The sequence below is a fragment of the Pelophylax lessonae genome, assembly GCF_965119305.1.
Source record: "Pelophylax lessonae genome assembly, chromosome: 1".
Classification (NCBI taxonomy): Eukaryota; Metazoa; Chordata; class Amphibia; order Anura; family Ranidae; genus Pelophylax; species Pelophylax lessonae.
Genome location: NC_138768.1, coordinates 647,572,361 through 647,599,060, shown reverse-complemented (window position 1 = coordinate 647,599,060; position 26,700 = coordinate 647,572,361). Strand labels below are relative to the sequence as shown.

The 26,700-nt window shown below is 41.4% G+C and overlaps 1 protein-coding gene across 1 annotated transcript in view; it reads left to right on the top strand.

Moving 5' to 3' along the window:
* Window positions 1-26,700, top strand: part of SLC7A11 (solute carrier family 7 member 11) — a 446,067-nt gene that overhangs the window by 310,019 nt on the left and 109,348 nt on the right. The window contains exons 8-9 of the mRNA XM_082243483.1: window positions 3,954-4,057; window positions 5,992-6,088. Coding sequence (XP_082099609.1) covers window positions 3,954-4,057; window positions 5,992-6,088 — 201 coding nt within the window. The remainder of the gene's footprint in view (window positions 1-3,953; window positions 4,058-5,991; window positions 6,089-26,700) is intronic.

Here is a 26,700-nt window from a genome sequence, read left to right as displayed (position 1 = left end):
ATAAATACCCTTACCAGATCAAAAGATCTTATAGGCAGTATAAACCAGATGATATCGGTCTATGGGGAGCCGTTCCTCACTCAGAAGGTTTCCACCATCAGTCCTCCTTCATAAGCGCGCAGGCCAAGGACAGCGCCATCTTGCGGCCAGAAAACAAATTCCACCTGTCCTTGGCCTGCGTGCGTCTTACATATATGAGTTTGATATATCAAATTGACATGTTGTTTTGTCATATTATCTTTAAAGCCGGTGCTATAGTCCATTGGTTTGTATTATTTATACTTCGTGGAATAATGGCATCAATAGCGGCTGATTATTAGCATAAATTAGTGTTTCCTTGGAGCGCGTTGCTTCCATTTCCGGCTCCTTTCCGCTGACCAATCGGCTCCGTCTTGTCTGTATAAAAGCTGCACCCTTCCACCAGGAGGCCACGCCCCTGACGACGTCATTGCGTATGACGAAACGTGCGTTGGGTGGACCCTCATTGGTGGATGTCAGACGCATGCGCAGTGGTGGGCGAGGGCGGCCATTTTCCCGGTTAGAAACAATCCACAGCCCATGGTGACATTTAAAATGCTGCTGCCACTCTGTATAAATGTGAGTGTATCTCAATTGTATTACAATAAACAAGCCCGCGTTTTGATTTACTGCACTATGAGAGGCTTCCTTTGTTTTTTCTGAGAATATTGCTCACAGTGGTGTAACAGCTTATGAAGGAGGACTGATGGTGGAAACCTTCTAAGTGAGGAACGGCTCCCCATAGACAGATATCATCTGGTTTATACTGCCTATAAGATCTTTTGATCTGGTAAGGGTAAGGGTTCTCCTCAGGATTATTGGTGGATGTCATCCTTAATGTCACGTGGAGTTACTATTATTTATGTGGATTTTATTAGGACAATTTTCACATCTAACCCCTGTGGATTTTTCATATTATTATTAGCGCTACAATTTTCCCTCTATATGCTATTTTGATTTATTCAGAATCTATTTGTGTAGCAGCTTTTTATCAAGGTTATATTTTATATATTCTTTATATATATATATATTTTATATATATATATATATATATATATATATATATATATATATATATATATATATATATATATATATATATATATACATTTATGGTGCATAGTGCAGCTATTTTTTTATATTCCCATGCTGGGTTATTGTATTCTGAAGCAGGAGGATTTTCAGCCATCAGAATATATTTATTACTACCAGCAGATATAGCCATTATTGGCAGTGATTACACAAGCAAAACCCGACAGGCTGGTTGTACTGAAGTTGATTGATAGATCAATGTAAGTGCAACCAGACTGCCCATAGATGGATCAAAATTTGACCAGTTCCTCCTGAACTGGCCACATTTCATTCTTTCTATGGCTGGCTTACAGCATTTGTTACCCCAGCATTTCAAATTCCTGATATGTGCCTGCTGTACCATGTACTTGTATGAAGAAGTATCTTGTTCTTTTTGTAATACTTCTTTTATGTGAAATCCCTGGTGTTCTTGCCAGTCCCTCTGCTTTCCTATTACAAACTGACCACACGAGGCAGGAGAGCACACTGTGGTCAGTTCCCTAGCTGTGCTAGGAACTCAGTCTGCTCTCCTCCAATGATCAGACTTGTCCTGACATGTCTCCCCTGCACAGCCATTCTCTGGGAAGATCAATGTCCTGCTACTTCTCCTACCTTTAGCTCTTATGCAGCTGAGAAAAGAAGAGACAGAGGGAATGTGATTACTTATAAAAAAAGGGAAACATGTATTTATAATGTTTTTCTTTTATATCTACACACACATTTTTGCCTTTCAATTCAATTTAAAACTAAATGGGTTGTTTTACAAATGTGACCTGCATTACTTGCAAGCACCAAAATAGTATTATTATGCTATAAAGCCCAGAGACAAGGAGATCAAATTCTAAATTGATATTTTCACCTGCCTTCTCAGCTAAGTTTGGACACATGCATTATGATTACTTTGCCTGCCTAGGATACCTGTACATTATGAGACAACCTCTAATGTACAAGAAACAGAAAGCATGGTCAACATGGTGTTCATTACCTTGTATGCTGTGTGATGACTGCTTTCTACTTCTTTATAAAGAAAAAGTATGGATTAAGCATTTTATTCTAATATTTATAGATGATCAGGACCAGGTCTACCACACCAGCCTGTATACTTGCAGGTGACTACATTTTATTAAGACCAAGAACAATATTATTTATAAAAATATGCTATTAGTCGTGGTATTAGATTGTGCATGATCTATTAAAAGTTAAAAATATGATATATGCATTGTTTAGTGATCCAGCTAAAATTGGCACCAATAGTGGCTCAGCCCATCTGAGTATTTTATCCGCACATAAACCATACAGAACTAATATACCTATCTTAGATGAAATCATTCATGCAGTTCACAGTCATGCTGCATGTGTGATACAAGCTAAGTTCCCCCACAGAGGTGAATCAGGGAATTCTGATCTAATCAGATGTAACAGACTTATAACTGTATCTTTGAAAAAGCAGTACCACATCTGAGTGCATACGTATGAGAAGTCTGTTAAAAATAGTGCTCCTGTTTAGCCTCCACATATGAAACCCTAAAAGCTGCTGTTTTAATGATGATGTTGTATCTGTCCAAGGCAGCAAGGTAAAACGGCAGCAAAAAAATACATTAATTACAACTCATTACTATTTTTCCTTTCTTTCCTGCTAAGAGGAATCCGAAGACCCACTGTATCTCTATTAAAATGCAAGTAATTTCTCTGTGTTTTCCTTATTGGTGAACTATATAGCCTAATGATAAAAAACAAACCAAACGCACAAAACAACCTGCATAATTAACACTCCAAAATAGGAGGTATAAAGTTGATATAATGTACACCTGAAAAGTTTCATTAACCGATTACTTCATGAGAAAGGATTTAATGCATATAATTCACCATTAAAAGACGTGATTTATATTCAGGATAAACACGAAAAACACTTCCAAATAACAACAAAGTATACACCAAGTCCAAACGAATGTACTACGAAGAGACTCCTTCAATATCTGTATGCACTGGTCAGGACTCAGGAGCCACTTTTAGACGTGTGTGTGTGTGTGTGTGTGTGTGTGTGTGTATACTATATTCATTAAAGGTGTTTTGTTATTCATTGGTTATGAAGTTAATGGTCACTTCCTTAGCACCACATGCAGATATCGAAGAGGTCTCTTCGCAGTACATTGGTGTGGACTTGGTGTGGACACTGATGTTATTTGGACGCAATTTGCATTTATTCATGCCTACCAATAGTGCATTTAGTAAAAATGGGGATTTGGTCCCACCATATGGCCATATCGTGCTCAAGCGCACCACTATGTCAAAGTACCCCATTATCAGTGGGTCCTACACTATCCATAAAAAAGGGGTGAATCCAGCCTCTCTAACCCAAGTGTGCGCTATTCTTTTTTAATATACATGTCGCTTGGTTCATAGCTGCACCGGCTTTAGATATACATGTTCAGGGTTTGATCCCCGTATTTTTTGCTTGTTTAATAGTGCATTTAGGGTAGCCAACATTCAGTAAATTTATGAACAGTTTGTAAAATCCTTCATTTTTGCATCTGTCCATGAATGTCTATTAAGGACATGCATGTTCGTAACAGACATTCATGGACAGATGCAAAAATTAGGGATTTTACAAACTGTTCGAAAATTTACTGAAAGTTGGCAACCCTGGGTGCATTACATTCTTTCTAATGAAACAATCTTATAATTCGTTTTTCAGGTTTACATTATATTAACGTTATATCTTTTATTATGGAGTGTTAATGCAAGTTTTTATTTAAATTTCTAACTCTGGATCTTTGATGGTAATTGTGTGATTGGACAGCATGGTAATTAAACAGAAAATAGATACACATACTTCTAAAAATCATGATTTTTTTTTTTATCAGACATATGCAGAGCGTCTCCTGGGAAGTTTCTCATTGGCAGTCCCTATCTTTGTTGCTTTATCGTGTTTTGGTTCCATGAATGGTGGGATTTTTGCTGTATCAAGGTGAGATGCTACTAAAACTATGACTGCTAAAACAACTGCTAATTACAGCTATTATTAGTGTTTATATAAATGCAGCAGAAAACCACAGAACATCTGGTATTGATAGGTACAGATACAGTACATAATGCTAGAAGTAAATGTTAAATTGCTTTCACTGGAAAGTAGCAAAACTTCACCGACATAACACATGCACTTTATTTATTGATAGTGATGTTACCATGCTTTGGTGTATATATAGCAATATGACTGCAATGTAACCATAATATTCTAAGGGTCTTTATAACAAAGATATGCAGTAGTTCACTAGTTAGATAAAGCAACACATTTCCAGTGTCTGGGTTGATGGTTCAGTGTGATACATTCACTATGTATAATCATCTACAGTTTCTAGGCATTGGACAACAATATAAGTGTTAAAGGTATACATAAATTGCAGTAAATCATCTTAATCCCACTGCTAATTACTTAGCAGCATGAAGAGATCCTGAATTGTCTCAATTTATTCTATGATACTGTGATGTTGGCTTAGTTTCATTTTAGAAAGCTCTCCATTCTTAATCAATAAATAAATATTTGTATGGCAATGAATGAGCAAGGGTTCTGGCTTGGGTATAGTATTTTTTCAAATTAAATTCAGTAAGGGTGTGTCACTAGACATGTCCATTTTTATTGTATTGCTCAATAAACTAAAGGAATTGTCACGTACCTGGGAGGGGACTGAGTTGACGAGGTCAGCCTCTCTTATATCTCCCGCCCAGCCCCACTGAAGGTGTGACAGAGGGTGTCAAGGGACAGGAGGGACACGAGTGCCTGTAGTTGTTGATGGGTCAGGATAGGCAGCTTGTCCGGATCCTGGAAACTGGAACATGCAGCAATGTATGGAACAGGTGCAGCGGACAGCCAGGCAAGCACTCGGGTAGCTCTGAGAGCCAAAGTTAGAGACAGAGTCAGAGTTGCAGGAAAGCCAGGGTCATCAACAGGCGGTGCAGCAGGGTACCAAATCATAAGCAGAGCCAAAGTCGGGGACGGAGCCAGGTCAGGTTTAGCAGAGAGGCAGAAGCAGAATCCAAAGTCAAGTCCAGAACACGCCAGGTCAGCAACAGGGAAGCATACAGGTATCATCAGGTCACAGGGTACAGCTGAAGATCAGTCAGCAAAGGAAACGGGATTGAACTTCCTTTAAATAGCCCGTCTGGCACCAAGCGCCATTGTGCGTGCGTGCGCGCATGCGCACACGCGTTTGCGCACTTGCGCGAACGCCCATTAGCCATTCTTCTGAGAATAGCCTGCGCATAGGCACAGCCATGCCCCAGATGTCTCACAGGGATTCCCTGACAGGAATAGAGACTGTTCAGCACTGGGTGATTGAAATGAACTCACCTTCACCATTTTCACTCAGTGAGCATTTACTTTGCTAAGTGAACATTCTCTATTCCTTTTAGTGTTGACAGATATTATGCCCACAAAATTATATTTTATTTCAACATTTCATAACCACCTTTTTAAAGTTTGTCTCTTGGTTAGAAGTGTATTCACTTTCATACTGTAGTTATTCGCTTTCTTAGTTAATCAAGATTCGGTGAGAAAGAAATGATCAAAACTGGAGAAAGTAAAAAAGCCTGTGTTGCCTAAAGCAAAGCATTTTCACCTTTCAGTTATATAGGGAAAGTTGAAAAAAAAAAAGATTAAATGTAATTGTTGGATTAAATGAACCCACACACATTTGTTTTCCTTCAGTTTTCCTACATTGTCATTTCAAGGTGGACCATATGTATGCAGTGTTTGACAGTCAAGTTATATTAAAACTTTTTGTTCAGAACAGCTATACATCTGTTGCGATTATTTTATAAACATAATTAACAATACTGCACATATTATTTGTTCCCATAACTGTGTGAAGTGTTAAATGCATGATTCATTGTTTATTCTATCAGGATGTTCTATGTTGCATCTCGAGAGGGTCACCTTCCAGAGATCTTTTCCATGATTCATGTACGCAAGCATACTCCATTGCCAGCTATCATTGTTTTGGTAAGTTGTATCACCATACATCTTTATCTATATTTATTTAATATCAGTCACTTTGAGAGGACTTTGAAAAGTGGATTGTTGATATTTGTTTCTATATCTTACATTGTGTTTTAAGATTCACTTATACTCCCACTATTATCCAGATGCTCACATTGCAGAGCAGATTGTTTAATCAACAATTTAAGAAAAATGTATAAAAGTATAATATGACACAGATAATAGTATATCTCAATAGACCACAGATTTTCCCTATGACTTTTTTTCCATGGGTGGCTTATTCGTTTTTGTTCACTGGAAGGTGAACATACTTCAAGGGGACTTCAAACATTACAACATGAAAATATCTTTAGGTCAGATTTTTTGACCAAATGTAGAAAATTTATATCATTGTTTAGAAGCTGTTCAATTCAATTTGGCAATCATTAAAATGTATCCATAGGAATAAATACAAAGAATAAAACACAATTTTTCAGGTAAAACAGTACCTTTTATATGTATTTCAACTATGTATTTTATTTTTAAGCAAACAAAAACTGAAAAAAGATGTAGCGCAACTATGACTCAAGTTAAATACAAATCCAAATAAAGTAAAAAATTATATTAAACAAAAAAACATCGAAACATCAAAAATGAAAAAAGAAAAATATATGAACGTTTTTTCAAGAAATCTTCCAATCACATGTTTTAAAGTGCTTAATGACTCATTTTCCTGTATGCGTGCTCCACCACAGTGTGAGTAAATAATGCGCACTCACCAACTACAAACATGTAATGTTGGATATTCATGTAGCACCCTCCTAGGTAGGTGCTAGTGAGAAAAGTATAGTTTTGGGCTCTGTCTGCTTACCAGAGGGGCTGCAGGTAAATCTATTTGCTCTTTGCCTACCAGAGAGCAGGATCTGTTAGTGAGGTCTGCTGTTTCACACTGGTCCAATAGGACGGCCTGTTGGACAGTGAGAGGAAACCTGACGATCGGGTGAATTGGCTTTTGATACAGTCCTGATGATTGGCAGAGGGCAGGTTGCCTTGGTGCATGCTGGGATACTGTATAAAAGCCAGGAGCACATGTGTTTGGGGTATTTCATTGGAGAGCGGAGTCCTGGAGGGAGGGGGTGCCTGCCTCCTCCTCTGTAGAGGTGCCATACATTCACAGGAGATCATCCTGTGGGCCAGATGAGCGGTGGAGTGGAGCTGAACCCAGAGGTTCAGGGAAGCTGACTGATAGGGGATACACTGGAGACCTTGTGGCTGCAGTATCATGAGTACAGGGAATCGTGTCAAGGGGCCTGACCTGAGGAGGCCACCCCTGCTCCTAGGATAGTCAGTGGACAGGTGTCAGCAGAAAGAGGATGCTAGGGAGAGTATCCTGAACATGAGATAATATACTGTTCATCAAGTCGTCTTGGGAGAAAGCAAGAGACTTAATCCCATTCATCTAAAGTGGCAGGATGAATTAACAGCCTGGCTGTTCCATACCTAAGTGAGCTAGAAGATAGAAGTCCTCAGATATTGTGAATAGTTAAATTGGAGTATCCCACTATTTCCTTCTCCTATCCCCATTATAAAATAAACAACCAACAAAAAAACCAACACCCCTGGACTGTTTAATGGAGTAAAGAGCCAAGAGGAATTTAAGAAGTGCATTGTTTATAACCGAGTGTTGGTAAGCAGGGGGGACCCGCAGAGTGGATATTCAGCAGCCCCTACGGGGGCAGTGCTACATTCAGGTGGAATCAGATCTATCTGGCTGAGTTAAAGGATTATACCTTGAGTGCCTGTTTGCTTGGGAGCCATCACCCCACCAATTATTTGACCACCTGGAGAGTGATCTTAGGGATTCCATCTGAATATCCAACATAAAAGGTTTGGGACAGTATAAACGGTTGTGGTTGATGAGTGTGCATTTTTAACTCACACTGTGGTGGAGCATGCATACAGGATAAGGAGTCACTAAGCCCTTTAAAGCATGGTGATTGGAGGTTGTCGTCATCTATTTTTTGATATTTTGGATGTTTTGATGTTTTTGTTTTTTGAATATGATTTTTCAGCTTATTTGGACTTGTATTTACTTTGAGTCATTGTAGTGCCACACCTTTTTTCAGTTTTTATTTGTTTAAAGTGAACATTTTCACTTAAAGGGGCAGGTGCTTATTTATTGTATTCAGTTACTAATACCCCTTGATTTTATTGTTGGCGTCAAATTCATCACACATATTTTCACTCAGCTGTGTATTTAGCTGTTTGCCAATTTTTTTAGTTTGTTTACTTTTTCTGTGTCCCTTATCCGCATACCCTGTTTAAGTGATACTCTGGAGCTGATTTCATTTACTAAGGAAAAATATGCTGCTTATTTTGTATGTGAATTGTCACTTGGCAAATACATTTTCTCTTAGCTTAGTAAATGTGGTTAAAATTCACTGCTAAGAAAACCCAGTCATGTGCAAGAAAATAGGAAAAAAAAAGTATGTATGCTACATGGCTGTATTATGGAAGCCATCTTTACCTCCCAGGTAAGAGTTGTGAATTCCACTGTAATCACCCATGTGCCATAACTATCAAGTATCCCTTATAACCTTCCACATATAACATTTAACCTTTTTCTCTCCCAAGCCCTAAATCTTTACTTACCTCCTTTTACTAACCTTTGACACTTTTATACAAATTGCACTTATTCTTGTTGCCCCTTTGCTTTGACCTACCCTCCCCCTTCAGGTGTACACTAAAGCTGTCCATACATGGACTGAAATTCAGCTGGTTCAGCAGGGACCGACTGCATTTTGATCCATGCGTGGGCACTGTGGTTGTGCAGAAGTCAATCTACATGTTCAACCACACTGTTGGAAAATGTCTGCTTTGTACAGCAGGGAATTCTCCTCAATGCCAGAAAACAATGACACAGTGGGGTGGTTTCCCCTGTCCACCTCAAATTTATAGATAGGGGAATTGGGTCAGTTTTTTTATTGAACCTGCTGGTTGAATGAAAAATACTGACTTATGTATGGGCTGCCTTACTGGGATCTGATGTCCATGCCCTCCATTGACTAATGTATGGGCTGCCTTACTGTGATCTGATGCCCATGTCTGCCCATTGTCCTCCAGAGATGATGAAAAACTCTCTCTACTAGCTGGCCTTGCACTATACTGCATTGTAGACTTTTATGGGATTTGTCTCTCTTTGTCTTCTACCTAGATCTATGCATGGAGCACAATTTGGAAAGCATAAATGTATACACTGGAAGAAAGCTAACGTGATTCCAATATTCAAAAAGGGCCAGAGGCATATCCCGGGAAATTATAGGCCTGTCAGTTTGACATCAGTAGTATGTAAACTTCTGGAGGGGATGATAAGGGACTATATCGTAGAGTTTGCTAAGGACAACAACATCATCAGCAGTAATCAGCAAGGGGTTTACAAATGGGCGTTCTTGTCAAACCAATCTCCTAACATTCTACGAGGAGGTGAGCTGTGAGCTAGATAGGGGGAGACCAGTGGATGTGGTGTACTTGGATTTCGCTAAGGCGTTTGATACAGTTCCCCACAAGCGCTTAATTTATAAAATAAGGTCTGCAGGTATCGATAGCAGGGTTTGCTCTTGGATACGGAACTGGCTAAAAAGGCGTGTCCAAAGGGTAGTAATAAACAGCGCATAGTCAGACTGGTCTGAGGTGGTAAGCGGGGTCCCCCAAGGCACAGTCTTGGGACCAACCTTGTTCAATTTATTCATAAACAACATTGAGGTCGGGATCAGTAGTTCGATATCAGTTTTTGCAGATGACACAAAATTGGGCAGGGCAATAACTTCACAACATGAAGCAGATATCCTACAGAATGACCTGGACAAAATAACAGAGTGGGCAACGACATGGCAAATGAGGTTTAACGTGGAGAAGTGTAAGGTTTTGCACTTGGGGACTAAAAACATAAAAACACAATACACGTTAGGAGGGGAGCCCTTGGGGGAATCAAAAATGGAGAAGGATCTGGGAGTCTTGGTTGATGATAGATTAGGAAACAGCATGCAATGTCAAGCGGCAGCTTCCAAAGCCAACAGAATATTAGCATGCATAAAGAAAGGGATGCATTCCAGAGATAAGACTATAATCCTTCCACTTTATAAAACTCTGGTCCGACCGCATCTGGAGTATTCCGTCCAGTTCTGGTCGCCAGTCCTCAGGAGGGATGTGTTGGAGCTGGAGAGAGTCCAGAGAAGGGCAACTAAACTAATGAGGGGATTGGAGGACCTTGACTATGAAGAGCGTCTACAATCGCTCGATTTATTCTCCCTGGAGAAGAGACGTCTGAGGGGGGACATGATAACTATTTATAAATATCTTAATGGGGATCCCAGCTTAGAAAAAAAGCTGTTCATTCGAAGGGATTGCATGAGGACTCGAGGGCATACAATGCGATTAGAGGAGAAGCGTTTTAACCTCAGGCAACGCGGGGGGTTCTTTACTGTTAGGGCAACAAGATTGTGGAATTCTCTACCACAAGAGGTGGTTTCTGCGGGTAGTATGGTGGCTTTCAAAAGACTCTTAGACTTACATCTCAAGGATCAGAACATTCAGGGGTATGTGAGATGATTACAGCCACACACACCTACACAGGTTGAACTAGATGGACTATTGTCTTTATTCAACCTCACCTACTATGTAACTATGTATACTTTTCTAATTTTTTAGGATATCTGTCTCACTGAGAGATTCTGACTGAGGGTTTATAGCTACTTTAAGAGAATTATTTAAATGTTATTTTGTGATAGATTTGGGACTCTCTTTATATCATACTGAGATAAAAGCGCAATTACACTGAGATATCAGTGTGGGTCATCTTCAATAGCCGGCAGATGGCAGTTGTGTAAATAACACTGCATTCTTCTTTATGCCCTTCACATCTGAAAAGCAATAGCAATGTGCAAGGTTAACATTGGAAATCAGTAAAAAAAAAAAAAAAAAGCTTTATAAACAATGCAAATAGCCAAAGTGTTGTATTAAAACAGAGGGAAAAGTGTAAAACTTTCATTTTGTGTTTGCATTTGCTTGCTTATAAATACATTCGATGCAGTTTCACTTAAAAACATGACTTATTTTAGGCATGGTTACAACAAGCTATTAATAGTTATCGACTGTCCCTTTAAACTGTGTGCCCTGCTTCTTAAGAGACCTAAACATGTCCATATTGGTTAGAAAGAAACTGATAAATCATTAGTGTGGTATTACTTGTGCTTCTTTCATTATTTTATTGCATGTGAAGGCCATGCAGCCTCACGCTGTTATCAGTTTCACTGGAAGATTTGTGCATCTGCTCCTGGTATTTAAGTCTCAGAGGCAGAAAAGTAAATCAGTTCTTATTAGTGCTTCTTCCCTGGGATTGTGTGGATGGAATGGGACTGATTATTTCAGGCTCTTTCTCAGACATGAAGTCTTTTGAAACAGAGGTAAGACTAATAAAACCTAAATTTGCTTAATTGGAAGTGAAGTAAAACTCTATCGTCTGAGAATTCGCAATGGGCTCATCTGAGGCACCATCGTAATGAAGGACACAAACAAGTGTACACATTTATAATGGGAAAAAGACTAGTCAGTAAATTGATTCTGTGGTTAAAAGCATGTTTTATAGGCAAAAAGATGAGGCATAAAAATATATGCATTGAGATATAGCTGGAAAAAAAAGGCACTGCAGTAAGAATTTTATATAGAAATAACTGTAGCAGAAAAAAAAGCGACAACGCGTTCTTTAGATATAAAACAGTGTCTAAAAACAATGGGCATGATTTTAAATGAATTCTTAAACAAAATGTATTTAACCACTTAAGGACGAGGCCTATTTCTGACACTTGTTGTTTACAAATTAAAATCAGTATCTTTTGCTTGAAAATCACTTAGAACCCCTAAACATTATATATATATATATATATATATATATATATATATATATATATATATATATATATATATATATATATATACATATATATATATACATATTATTTTTTTTTTTACCCTAAAGAATAAAATGGAGATCATTGCAACACTTTATGTCACACGTATTTGTGCAGCGATCTTAGGAACGCTAATTATTTTTGGAAAAAATACACTTTTTTAATAAAAAAAAAAAAAAAGGAAACAGTAAGTTAGTCCAATTTTCATTCTATAATGTGAAAGATAATGTTACAACGAGTAAATCAAATACCCAACGTCACATGCCTCAAAATTGGGCACGCTTGTGGAATGGCGAGAAACATTGGTACTTAGAAATTTCCATAGGCGATGCTTTAAAAGTTTCTACAGGTTACCAGTTTAAAGTTAGAGGAGGTCTAGGGCTAGAATTATTGCTCTCACTCTACAGATTGCGGCGATACTGCACATTTACATATGTGGGAGCGGCTTGCATATGTGTTCATTCTGTGATTGACGGGATGCTTTAAAAAAAAAAATTCTTATTTTTTTTACCTTTTATTTTTTTATTTTTACACTGCCCCTTTAAAAAAAAAAAATTGATCACTGTTATTCCTATTATAAGGAATGTAAACATCCCTTGTAATAGAAATAAGCAGGACAGATTCTCCTTAATGTGAGATCTGGGGTTAAAAATGGCCTCAGATCTCACATCTACACTTAACAGCAAAAAAAAAAAGATAAAAAATATCATTTTTTTTTTTAGCAAGAAAAGCAAAATGGCTCTTTAAAACCATTGGGCGGAAGCGAGGTATGACGCTGCTCTGGTCCTCCAAGGTCATAGATTAGAGTGGGAGCCATCTTGCCCTCACTCAACTTCCTGCCTGGGACACAGAAGGACAGGATAGTTTTCCCCGCTACCGATGGCTCTGGTAAGTAGGGATGATCGAACTTTTGAAAAGTTCGGTTCGACCAGAACACCAGAATTTCCTGAAAGTTCGGTTCGGATTCCAGAACCCCATTGAAATCAATGGGACCCGAACTTCTGGAATCAAAAAACACCATTTTGAAGCCCTAAAACCCAATAAATGCCCCTAAAAAGTGCATAGGGTTCTGGGTCATGCCCCAGGGACTATTAATCACACAAAAAAAAGTTCTTAAAAATTGTCAATTATTGAAAAAATTATTGAAAAAAAAAATTAGATTTCTTTGGATTTAGTGTCTGGGGGGTCTAAAAAGCGTACCTGTGAAGTTTCAGCTCTGTAGCATATCCAGAACCAGAAAAAAAAAGTTTGTTTGTATTAGAATTAATATAGAACAGGGATATATGGCTCCGCTATATTCACACCTTTTTGTTTTGTAGCAAGCGTTTTTTTGGGGCATTTTTTGGGGGTCTTTGGAGGCAGGCATAACATCAGAACTTCTTTGTAGGGGTATATATACACACACACACATGTATGTATATATACACATACACATATATAGGTGTGAAAGTAGCAGAAACCTATGCTTGCGCTAATGAAATAATTAACACCCATATGGCTTCTCTGCTATAACACCTATATGTGTATAAATACATTTAAGCGTGTGTGTACATATATACCCCTATACAGAAGTTCAGATGTTTTGCCTGCCTCCAAAGACCCCAAAAAAATGCCCAAAAAAAACGCCTGCTGCAAAAACACATCTGGGCGTTTTTGTAGCTTGCGTTTTTTTGGGCATTTTTTGGGCGTCTTTGGAGGCAGGCATAACATCTGAACTTCTATATAGGGGTATATATACACACACACTTATATGTATTTATACACATATATAGGTGTTATAGCAGAGAAGCCATATGGGTATTAATTATTTAATTACATGTTATGCCTGCCTCCAAAGACGCCCAAAAAATGCCCAAAAAAACGAACAGATGGTCGACCCGAACCGTTCGATCATCCCTACTGGTAAGCAGGGAAAACAACGAGAAGTGGCGGGAGGGGGGGGGCACCTCTCCCGTCGCCCATAAAAGTGATGCTGCGGCAAATCTGCCGCTGGGACCACTTTTATGTAAAAGAGGCACTGTAAGAAAATATCGGGGTTATGGCAGCTATCTCTGAAGACTCTCCTGACTCTCGACCCTGCATTGGCAGGTGACCCCGCATCGGCAGGTGACCCCACATCGGTAGACTAGAAGGTTTTGGCTGTCCAACAATGGCCTTGTCCCAGTGGTCTCCATTTAGCATTTCCTTGGGTTTGCCAACTACTATCAGAAATGTATAAGCAACTTTTCCTCTTTGGGCAAACCTATCTCAGATGTGACCAAGAAGGGTAGCGATTCCCAAAATTGGATGCCTGCTTTCGCTTCAGCTCCCATTCTGTCTCATCCTAATCCTGGTTTGCCCTTTGTCCTAGAGGTGGATGCATCTGAGACTGGAGTAGGTGCCCTCCTGTCTCAGCTTTGGACACCTGATAGACCCTTACTTCTTTGTGGGTTCTACTCCAAGAAGCTGTCTCCAGCTGAATTCAATTCCAAGATTGGAGACAGAAAACTCTTGGCCATTATCCTTGCTCTCAAAGAGTGAGACACTTGCTCCAAGGTTCTGTGGTTCCAGTTCTTATTCTCACTAATCATAAGAATCTGATGTATCTCTCAGAGGCCAAGAGGCTCACACTCCGTCAGGCCAGATGGCCCTTATTCTTGTCTCATTTTAATGATGTGGTCTCCTATTTGCCCGGCTCCAAGAATGTTAAGGCTGATGCCTTGTCTCGCCAGTATTCTGAGTTGTCCAGAGAGGACTCCATGCCGACGCCGGTCATACCTTCAGATCATATCCTGGCTGCCATCCGCACCAACCTAATCGCTCCTCTTGGGGAACAGATCTTGGCTGCCCAACCTGATGCTCCCACAGAGAGACCTGCTGTCAAATGTTTTGTACCTGAGGGGTTGCACATCAGACTGTTGCACACATACCACAATTCCAAGACTGAGGGCGTCCAGTCCCCTTATTAGCTTTGTTGCCCTTCTATGGTCTCTCTCCAGTTCCAGAACATCCTTTCTGAGGACTGGTGACCAGAAATGGACAGCATATTTCAGATGTGGCCGGACCAGAGTTTTGTAATTTGGTAAAAATATAAGTTTATTTCTTGAGTAATTCCTCTTTTTATGCATGCTAATATTCGGCGTGCTTTGCTTGCAGCAGCTTGGCATTGCATGCCATTGCTGAGCCTGTGATCTACCAGGTACCCCAGATCGTTTTCCATCCTTAATTCCCCCAGTGGGTAACCCCCTAGTGAGTAATTTGTGATTGTATTTTTAGCCCCCAAATGCATTACCTTACATATTTCAACATTAAATCTCATTTGTCATGTAACTGCCCACCCCATTATTTTTTTGTGGTCTTGTAAGGTTTCCACATCTTCCGTTGAGGTTATTGCCTTGCTTAGCTTTGTATCGCCAGGAAACACCATGATTGAACTATTCATGCCAACCTCTATATCACTTATGAATAAATTAAACAGAATTGGTTCCAGGACAGATCCTTGGGGGACCCCACTTACCATTCCTGGCCATTCTGGTCCTGGTGATTTATTTGTTACATTTTTCAAGTATATTTCTGATTCTGGCTTCTGTTAGTTATTAACAATGCACTCTTGGTACTATACATATACTGAGGAGAAGAATGCATTTAGTATAGTTGCTTTCTCCTTGTCTTTTGTTACCAACTTTCCCTGATCATCCTTTATGGGGCCAATATGCTCTGACCTCACTTTCTTACTGTTAATGTTTTAATAAAAAAAAAAAAAAAACAAGGGGTGTGATCTGGATCTCCCATCTGAGTAGTGTGCCTCCATCCCAAAATTGCATGAAAACAAGAAAGGAGGTTGCCCAGGGGACTTTAGATGAGGCTACACACTCATGAAAAATCAATGTAGTATATCATATAAAAATATATTTTATTGAATAAATATAACAATAATGATGAGCACATTCAAAAGGGACATGATGGACTGCTCAGTGGCATCAAATACATCTAATACATAAAAAGTAAAAAATGTATGAAATAACAACATGGACATACACAATGATTATATACAAACATATGCAAAGCATGATAAAAATGTGTGGCACCCTTGACGCGTTTCGCGAAAATGTAGTTCGCTTCCTCAGAAATGGGTGTTTATCATATCTGTCCAAAGTAAGAAAATATAACTATTAATGATGTACATGTGCATATACGGAGTGTCGAATAGAAGACAAAGCCATCATCAAGACTCCATACTCACTGAATCAGTTCCAAAATGAGGACACTGAGAACGATGGTCCATTGGGAAGTCTGACCCGGGAGCCGTAGGGTGGGGCTCCAGTAAACCCAGAGGTCACAAGGAGAGCAGGGCTGGTAGTGAAGGTATGTGTGTCCATAAACCTATGGGTTAAAGAACCCAAAAAGCCAATCAGTGATATAGTGTAAAGACAATAGTGTATCTATGTATGAATGAAAAGTATCCAAAAAACATAAGTGATCCTGATGGCGTAGAAAAATGGAAGGTGGTGTAAATGTGATGGGTGAAAGATGGGGGGGGGGGAAGGGAGAAGGGAGAAGGGGGGGGGAGAAGGAGGGGAGAGGGAAAGAAGGGAGGGAGGGGAACACTGATACCCACAGCCAAGTGCTGTCTCATGGGAATGTGCAACACAAAGTGAGCGCCCAGGGGCTAAGTGACTGTGTAAAAAGGCAAAAAATTACCAGAAATTGGTGTGGGAACAGTGCAGTCCTGCTCTCTGGAGGGATCCCCGAGTCAACATCTAGAGCAACCCCTAACGCCATGTATGCTGCCGAGTATGGTCGCCGGCTGTGAAGACAGACGGCGGTCTCCTCGCATTGCTGCAGAATAGTAGCCTCATCTAAAGTCCCCTGGGCAACCTCCTTTCTTGTTTTCTGTTAATGTATTAAAACATTTCTTGGGATTTTTTTATACAGTACTATCCTCCACTATGTGCCTTTCGTGGTCAATTTTGGCTGCCCTGATAGCGCTCTTACACTTGCAATCCTTGTAGTGTTGGAATGCTGACAATGACCCTTCAGCCCTACACTTTTGGAAGAAAATTTTTTCATGTTTGCGTATTTTTACGTTATAGTTTAGCCACTCAGGTTTAACCTTAGTTCTTTTATATTTGTTGCCTGTTGGAATGCAGTAGCCAACACTTTTATTTAATATCTTCTTGAAGCACTCCCATTTTTCCTCAGTGTTCATTGTTCCTAGGATTTTATCCTATTTAATATTGTGTAGTATGGAGGAAAGGTGTCTCCCTTGAAATTCAGCTTTCTTAAACTACCCCCTCGCTTCCTTTTCCTGTGATTTATACTGAATGTACGGTAATTACCTTATGATCACTGTTTCCTGAATTGTCCCATATTTCCACATCTGCGATCAGGTCTATGTTATTTGTTATTTGTAATTGGTAGATCTAGCAATGTATTATCTCTTGTTGGTGCATCCACCTACTGACCCATGAAACTGTCCTGCAAGACACTTAATGAATTGCAATCATGTGCTTGCAGTCCTTAAAGCTTGTGCATCTGTGTGATGCTCTACCATCTCTTTGGGGATAGGTGAACTGTCATGTTGTGCTGTATTGTGCACACATTATAAGTTATCAGCTTGTAGGTGTTAGGGTGGAGTTGCTGCAAGGACATACTCACTCATCTGGCTAGGTGGGTTTATTGGCAGAAGTAAGCACAGAAAAGGTGTGGGTAGGACAGACTTGCCTAAATATCCAGTTTTTTAGACACTGGTATTACTCTAAAGAAAGCCTTGAAAAATATTAGTGACAGTGTCTGTGAGTTGACGCTATAACCATTTAGGACACTATACAGCTGATTCAAGTGTTCCATCCTTGTAAATAGTGATGAGCCGAACACCCCCCTGTTCGGTTCGCACCCGAACATCTCGAACAGGGAAAATGTTCTAGCGAACATGCAAACTCCATTAAAGTCTATGGTACAAGAACATGAAAAATCAAAAGTCCTTATTTTAAAGGTTTAAATGCAAGTTATTGGCCCAAAAAGTGTATGGGGACCTGTGTACTGCCCTGGGGGACGCAAATCGATGCAATTTTTCTAAAGTTTTAGTTTTTTAGTTAAAAGTTTTTACAGGAGCAGTGATTTTAATAATGCCCCATAATGTGCGCAGTGATTTTAATAATGCCCCATAATGTGCTTGTAAAGTGGCACATTTGTGCAATGTATGTAGCCCGCTGCAGCAACACTGACATTTCTAAAGGAAAAATATGTCATTTAAACTTGCTCGCGGCTGTAATGTATTGTCGGCTCCCGGCAATACAGATAAAATAATAAAAAAAAAAAAAAAAACTCCAAAATTAAAGAAAAAAAAAAAAACAGCGTGGGGTTCCCCCTAAAATCCATACCAGACCCTTATCCAAGCACACAGCCTGGCTGGCCAGGATGGAGGTGGGGGTGAGCGAGGGCCCCCCCCCCTCCTGAACCATACCAGGCCACATGCCCTCAACATGGGGGGTGGGTGCTTTTGGGGCAGCACCCAAAGCACTGTGCCCCCATGTTGATGGGGACAGGGTTCTCTTCCCCACAACCCTGGGCTGTAGTTATGGGGGTCTGCGGGGGGGAAGCTTATCGGAATCTGGAAGCCCCCTTTAACAGGGGGGCCCCCATATCCCGGACCCCCTATGTGAATGGATATCGGGTACATCGCACCCCTACCCATTCACCAAAAAAGTGTACAAAAAAATAATAAAGAAAAAGACAAATAAATAAAAGAAGCTCCTGCTTCTTCGGACGCTTCCTGTGCTAATGAGCTGTTTGAGTTTCACAGCTCTTTTATAGGGATCTGCATCACGAGCTGCCCCACAATGCACTGCTCAGGTGAATAAATTACATGACTTGAAGCTCATCCCTATTTGTTGGTCATTGTCAGCCCTTGTTTATTCAAGCTGTCATCACTTTTCCTCTTCCCTGTCTGCTCTTCCCATGCAGCATGAGTTAATACAACTAAGTTGCTGCCACAGGCTCTGCCCCTGCCTTTCATAGATCCTGTTTTGTACTGCATATAGAAGCTGTAGTGCTGCTTCTATGAATGGCAAAGCTGGGTGAAACATAGTTGAGCTCTTTTGATAAGAACCTATGACAGCCCCTTAGTTGAATTAACCCCCGCTGCACCTCAAGAATATGGTGGCGATAAGGGCAGGACGAAAGAGGATTTCTACTAAAAGAAGAGGAATCAGCAGAAGGGACACATCCTAAATGATGCCCCTTGTGCTGATTTTTCTGTTTCTGATTTTGGCTGCCCTTATGATTTAATATTTTGTTTTACCTGCATTATCCTGTGAGGTTTATTTTTCTTTTGTTTTGTAACTTCTAAACAAGTACTTCATGACACAAATGTTAGAGGAATACATTATAGTCAAATCACACTTCAATAATACATTTTGGATGCACCAAAGGACTTAAAGTGGTTGTAAAGGCAGAAGGTTTTTTTTATCCTAATGCATTAGGATAAAATGCTTTCTGTGTGCCGTAGCTCCCCTTAGCCCCGTTAATACTTACCCAAGTTTCATCCTGATCCAGCAATGTTGCAGGAGTGTCTCACTGCCCGGAACTCCCCTCCTCATTGTCTGAGACAGCAGCATGGCGCCATTGGCTCCCGCTGCTGTCAATCAAAGTCAGTCAGCCAACGAGGAGACAAAGGGGGCGGGGCTAGTCTGTGACTCTGCGTCTGAATGGACACACAGAGCAGCGCCTTGGCTCGGGTGCTTGCTGTGGAGGTACTCAACAGGAGGGAGGGAGGTACTCAACAGGAGGGAGGGGCCAAGAGCACCGCAAAGGGACTTGAGAAGAGGAGGATTGGGGCTGCTCTGTGCAAAAGAGAGCAGGTAAGTATAACATGTTTGATATTTCTAACTAAAAAAAAGAGACTTTACAATCACTTCAAGGCCCAGCCATTATGGATTTGTACCTTTGAAAAATAAGGAGTCCCTTTTTTTTGTTTAAATTTAGTGAGACAAGCATGTCTGCATTTGATTATGTTTTCTGAAATATACTGATCATCACCAAATATAAACCTGTGTTCTTTTGAGGTTGGGGTTAAAGGGTTATTATATATTATGTAATGTGTTTTATGATCTCATTATACTCTTATTATGGCTGGTGATTTTAAGATTTTGTGCTATAATGTAAGGGGGCTTTGTTCCCCAAATAAAAGGGGTCGCCTCTGGCAGTAATTGCAACATCTGTCACCCGATATTGTTTTACTGCAGAAGACGCACTTCACAAGCAATTCTATGACTCGTATGCCCCTAATCATATTTAACTAATGGTTTCATGGTACCTCTCCTATCCTTAAGGCTAATGGAGTCTCAATAGACATGAAAGTTTTGTTGTCTTTCCTTGTAGTTCATGCTGCGAGGGCAGCTTCCTTTTCATTAAAGGGCTGATTGACTTGTATACCGTTGCCAATATTTATGTGCCTAACCTATGCACAGTCAATTGTCTTTCAATGTCTTTCAAGCTGGCAGACTTCCAGGAAGAAATGCTGGTATTGGGGGGGGACTTCAATATCACTCTAGACCCAGGCTTGGACACCTCGTCTTGTAGAACTTCTTTTTCTTTCTGAGCTCTCAAGCATGTTAAACAATTGCTACGCTCTCTCCATCTGGTGGATAGTTGGCAAGTGATGAATGCCAGGGACAGGGATTACAGTTATTACTCTAAATCCTTTGATACCTATTCTCATTTGGACCTCCTTTTCATGGATCAGTTTTATTTGAAAGAAGTCTGGTCCTCCACCATAGAATCCATAACAATCTCTGATCACTCCCCTGTAACTTCGGTCCTTCTGTGTCTGCTTACCAGTTTGAGAGGACATGGCCTTCTGGATAACTGATTGGTCATTAAATTGGTTTCTCATTCTCTGAAATCCTATTTTGAGCTTAATTCCCCCAGCGTCCACTGAGACAGTCTGGGAAGGCCATAAAACCATCATCAGAGGGGAACTGATCTCCCAAGGGTCTCATATTAAAGAAGAAAGGCAAAAATAAATTGTCGAGTTATTAGACAGGATTCATGCTCTTGAGGTAAAGCACAAAACGCATTTTACTCCAGCGGATGCCCAACAATTGGAGGTGGTACGGCCTAGCCTCTCCCAGTGTTTAGACTGCAGGGGTAAGGATAAGCTCCGATACTATGCACATTGCTTTTACAAATATGGGAATAAATGTGGCCACCTTCTGGCCATTCAGTTAGGGAAATAACAGGCCCCACGTCATGTTTATGGTTTGATGATTCAGAATAGGCAGGTTGTTGACTCCCACTCCATAGCAACTGAGTTTCAGCAGTAATATGCCTCCTTGTATAGCATCCCACCACCTTCTCCACAAGGAGAAACCTTGTCTCATGTGGATAATGTTAGGGCATATCTTAGAGCCTCTGAGTTCCCTACCCTGTCGTCTCAGGTGTTAGATGAGTTGGAATGCCCTATTATCTCTGAGGAGATAAGTGTAGCGGTTGCTAGTTTGCCGTTAGGCAAGAGTCCTGGACCGGACGGCTTTACTAATGCTTATTATAAGAAATTTTGCCCAATCCCAGCCTCAACCCATTGCCCTCTGAAGCCCTGCTTGCCCATGTGACGGTCCTACCCAAGCCAGGCAAAGACCCCCAACATTGCCCAAATTATAGACCCATTTCCCTGTTGAACTCTGACACCAAATTACTGGCTAAGATTTTTGCTCTCCACCTCCAAGATCATGTAAGGGCATTAATCCATCCTGACCAAATAGGTTTTATGGTGGGCTGAGAGGCGAGAGACAACGTGATTAGGGCTTTGAATATTCTTCATTGGGCTCAAAATGGGCTGCACTGAGTGCCCTGTGTTGTCCTCTCGATGGATGCTGAAAAGGCCTCCAACAAGGTAAATTTGGTCTATATGTTATATGTGTTACGCGGGATGGGCCTGGGAGACTGTATGATGGGTTGGGTGGAGTCCCTTTACAACAAACCCGGTGAAAGTTAATGGTGTACTCTCAGACTCCTTCATCATATGCAATGGGACTTGGCAGGAGTGTCAGCTCTCACCATGTTGTTTTGCAAAGGGTGCAGAGTAATACAGACATCTCCGGGATCCGTATCGGCTCTATGGAACATAAACTTAGGCAGCTAGGACCTGTTGTTTTACTATTCAAATCCCCTAGTTGCTCTACCGTTACTGATGTCCGAAGTACGGACATTCGGTCAACTTTCAAATTTCAAAATCAATTTCGGGAAGTCGGAGCTCCTGCCTTTCCATGTCCCAGCTGCAATGGCAACATCACCACAGAAATCCTTCCCCTTTTTGTGGTGTACTTGTTCTTTGCCTTACTTGGGGACCCACATCTCCCCTGATCCGACCATCTTATATGACCTTAACTATGGTACCTTACTGATGAGGATAATGAAAGACCTTCAGGCTTGGAGAAGTTTACCGCATACATGGTTTAGACGGATAAGTGTTCTTAAGATGACAGTTCTTCCCAGGATAATTTATATCATATATACTATACTGATTTTCCTCCTACAGGCCTTAAAAAAAAACACTGCATAGAGCCTTTCTGACTTTTGTTTGGCAGGACAAACATCCCAGACTGGCCTATGATTTCTACTTAGACCAAAATCGGATTGGTGGAGTTTGTCTTCTGGACGTGTCCCTTTACTATAAGGCCATGCCCCTCATAGGTATCCTGAACTGGTGCCATGACCCTCCTAGCAAAGCATGAGTTTCCTTAGAAAAAACAATAGTGGGCAGAAATCAGTCGGGGGACCCCTGGATTCCGGCCAGCTTCCAAGGGCTATCTGATGTGACCTCCCCTCTGACTCGATCCTCCCTAGCTATCTGGGATCGACTGAATGTGACAGGTCTCCACGCTCACCAGACATTTCCTCTGGCACCCCTGGGAGGGTATCCCTGGTTTTTGCCAGGGGAAGAACAAGGTTTCTTTGGCTCCTGGAGCTCCAATAAAAAAGCTGCTTGCACTAAAATTGCCCCACAGTGTACCCTAATGCCTCTTGCCACCTTACAATACTCCTAAGGTGTCATTCCCTTTGCACTCTGGAGACACTTTCAAGAAGCAGATTTTCTCCACAAATTGCAACCCCCACTGGTCTTTTAAAACCCATACCTCTTTCAAATCCTTATGTATTAACCTCCCACATCCTCAACATTTACTATATCAAATGTACAGGTTAGTGTTGGGCTCGCAGTCCTTAACAGTGCTGTATTATATTAGGGAATAGGAAAAAGAATTGGGTCAGGATTTTACCCCCTCTCAAGTCCAGAGGCTATTTAAATGTATGCATTCTACTTCTGTTAGTTCACATATCCAAGAGTCCTCTCCTCATATAAATGTATTACTAGATGGTACAGAACACCCACCATCCCGTCTAGCTCAAATTTTTTCGACAGCGGATGCCAGATTCTGGAGAGAATGTGGACAGCAGGGCACTTTTCTCCATTTGTGGTGGTCTTGTCTCAAGATTAGGGCCTTTTGGGCCATCATCCCATGGATCAAAAAGACGACCCTACAACCCACAGAGAGCTCCCTCCTTCACTTTCTCTTCCACGGGGTGCCGTCCTCTTTAAAATTATATAAAAGGAGTGTCACTCCCCACTTGTTTAATGCTGCCAAATCCCTGATTTCCAGGTTTTGAAAACAAGCCACCTGTTCCTCCATTGTAGACTGAAAGAGGTAGGTGGATGCTACCATGGAGGCAGAGCATTGGATATATACTGCTAAAGACCAATATGATACATTTAAACATATCTGGTCAGGCTGGATGTATTATTCCTCATAGATCATAGCAGACTAACTAAAACCACCATATATTGATTGATAATATGATAGCCTTTACCCCATACTCACTCCTCACTTTTGTCAAGCTCTCGCTGGCTTTAGTCAGTGCTAGATCGAACCCTATTGATTTTGTTAGCTCAACTCCTGTTATGTAAGCCTGTCAATTCACTTGGTATGTTTGGCTATTTTTCTTATTCAAACATTTTATTGAGAAAAAAAAGGGAAATGAGTACAACGCATAATGCACAACACAAGTAATAGAGGTTACAGTTGAACTGGTTACAATAACAATGCAAACAGTGGCAATGGATAAGTGAAAGAAACAATGGGGGTGGTGACCCAAAGGAAGGACCTCGCCGACACAGTCAACACCCGGGCACCCCAAAAAGGGAACTTGCTGTGCCCGCATGCAGCGGCACCATCAGTAGTCTATATCGCAGGCGTAAGAATTATGTCACCTGATGTCACAAAACATAACCAAGAGAACTGAAGTAAATATGATAAGGGCAAGGACCTAGGCAATGAGATAAAAGGGACAAGCAGTAGCTAAGAGAGGATATAGTAGTTCAGTGAGTGAGGGGAGATATAATCACTGTAAGAGGGTTAAAAGCCAGAGCGTTGCATATACAGTTTCATATATAAGTATGGAAGAGTGGTAAGGACAGAGAGGAAGGGGGGAAGGAGGGGGTGGGGGATCAGAATGGGGGGGGGGGAGTAAGAAAAAGTATGGGGGGGAAGGTAGGAAGGTAGAGGGGGGAGGAAAGAAGAGTCGACGGGGGGGGGGGGGCAACAGGACTAGCACTGATAATTACAAGCATCATAAAATGTTGCTCAGGGCAATAGGAGGGAAATATCAAAATTTGGGGGAAGAAAATAGTCTACCCAAGGTTGCCAAAGTTGGTCAAATCTCTCAACCTTGTCCAACAGGATTGCTTCAATTTTCGCATGAATCATGGCCTTGTTGACTCTGTGCTTCACTTCGGGAATAGGTAGATGGGGGGTTTTCCAGGCTTTAGCTAAAGTTTGTTTAGCTGCTGTAGTGACTTGCAGAAATAATTTGTGCGGAAACGGCATCTGGTTTCATTTTTAAAAGGGCAAGATAGGGGTCGAGTTGGATGAGTGTGTCCATGAGGGCAGAGAAAATGCGAAAGACAGCCTTCCAGAATTGTTGGACCATAGAGCAGGACCACCAGATATGCATATGAGTGCCCGCATCCCGACAGCCTCGGAAACAGGCCGAAGAGTATGACGTAATGACGGCAAGAATTTAGCAATAAGGGCTGGCACTAGGTACCAACGCATCAGTACTTTGTAATAAGTTTCGGAGGCCACAATGTTCTGGGAGGCTGACTTTGTTGTCTGCCAGATTTTCAACCAATCTTTAAAGTCCAGCGGAGTACCTAAGTCCCGTACCCAGTTAGTTGCATAAGCAGGGGGAACACGGTTTGGGGGTTCAGAGAACCTGGCGTAAAGAAGGGAGATAAGACCCCTGGCATGCGGGTCATGGAGACATAAATATTCAAAGGAGGTCAGGGTGGGTAGGGATGTGTCAGTCTGGATTCAGCAGGACAGAAAGTGTTTGATCTGCAGGTAGTGGAAGATTTCAGAACTCGTGAGGTGGTGCGAGTCTCGGAGTGATGTGAAGGGTTTGAATTAATCAAAAATGATTAGGGAATGTGCTCGGGTAAGGCCGGCCGCTGACCAGCAATGGAAAGGGGACGGGGATTCCCATGCAGGGGGGAAGGATGGGTTGTGGAGGTAGGAGAGCAGCGGAGTATGGGGCGATTGCAGTTTGTATTTAAACTTTAAGGTGTCCCAAAGGAGCAGTGAGTGGCACAGTATAGGGTTGGTAATCAATCGGCGGTCAGAGGACTTCAGCCATAGTAGGTTAGCCACGGATAAGGGGTCGCAATCGACTGCTTCCAAGGCCACCCATAGGGGGACTTCTGAGTAGTGTGCCATTTAGTTAGTTGGGCTAGCTGGGCAGCCTGGTAATATTTGGCATAATGAGGGAGACCCAACCCCCCCGTGAAGCTTGTGAAGGTGAAGAATCTTTAGTGGAACCCTGGGTCTGACTGTACCCCAAACGTAGGAGAAGGTCCTGCTTTGCAGCTGACGCAAGTAGTAGGAGGGGACATGCAATGGTAGGACCGGCAATAGGTATAATATCTTGGGTAGAGTTGAGCGGACACCTGGATGTCCGTGTTCGGCGGGTTCGGCCAAACTTGAAAAAAAAGTCCGGGTCCGTGTCCCGGACTTTTTCCGAACTTTACCCGGACACCGAACCCCATTGAAGTCAATGGGGACCCGAACTTTCAGGCACTAAAATGGCTCTAAAACACCGATGGAAAGGGCTAGAGTGCTGCAAATGGCAGCAAAACGTAGTTAAGAGCATGGCGAGTGCTCTGCAAACAAATGTGGATAGGGAAATAACTTAAAACAACAAAAAAAAACTGAAAAATTAAACAATGTTCTTCATCTGTGAAGGACGAGGCCCATATGGAGTAGGAGGGAGGTTGAGGTGGTGGTGGATGTGGCGGTGTCATAGGTGTGCGCACAGGGTGCCTGGGCACACCCTAATCACCTAGGGCACATTAGCATTATCGCTCTGTTTGCCAGTGAGGAGATGGGAAAGATCTCCCTCGGACCTGCTCTGCCATAAGAGAAGTGCCACACACTTCTATTTCACTTTGCCAGCAGGGACAGTAATGTACCGGGGCCATATACATGTAGGCAAACACATGCATGTGTATTTAAACTTTGGGGTGCACACCCTAATGCAATAGGCTGCACACACCTATGGGCGGTGTAGGTGGAAGCGGCGGTGGAGGAGGACGAGGTAACCAACACTGCTATTTTTCAGTCATTTTAAATGAGGGTA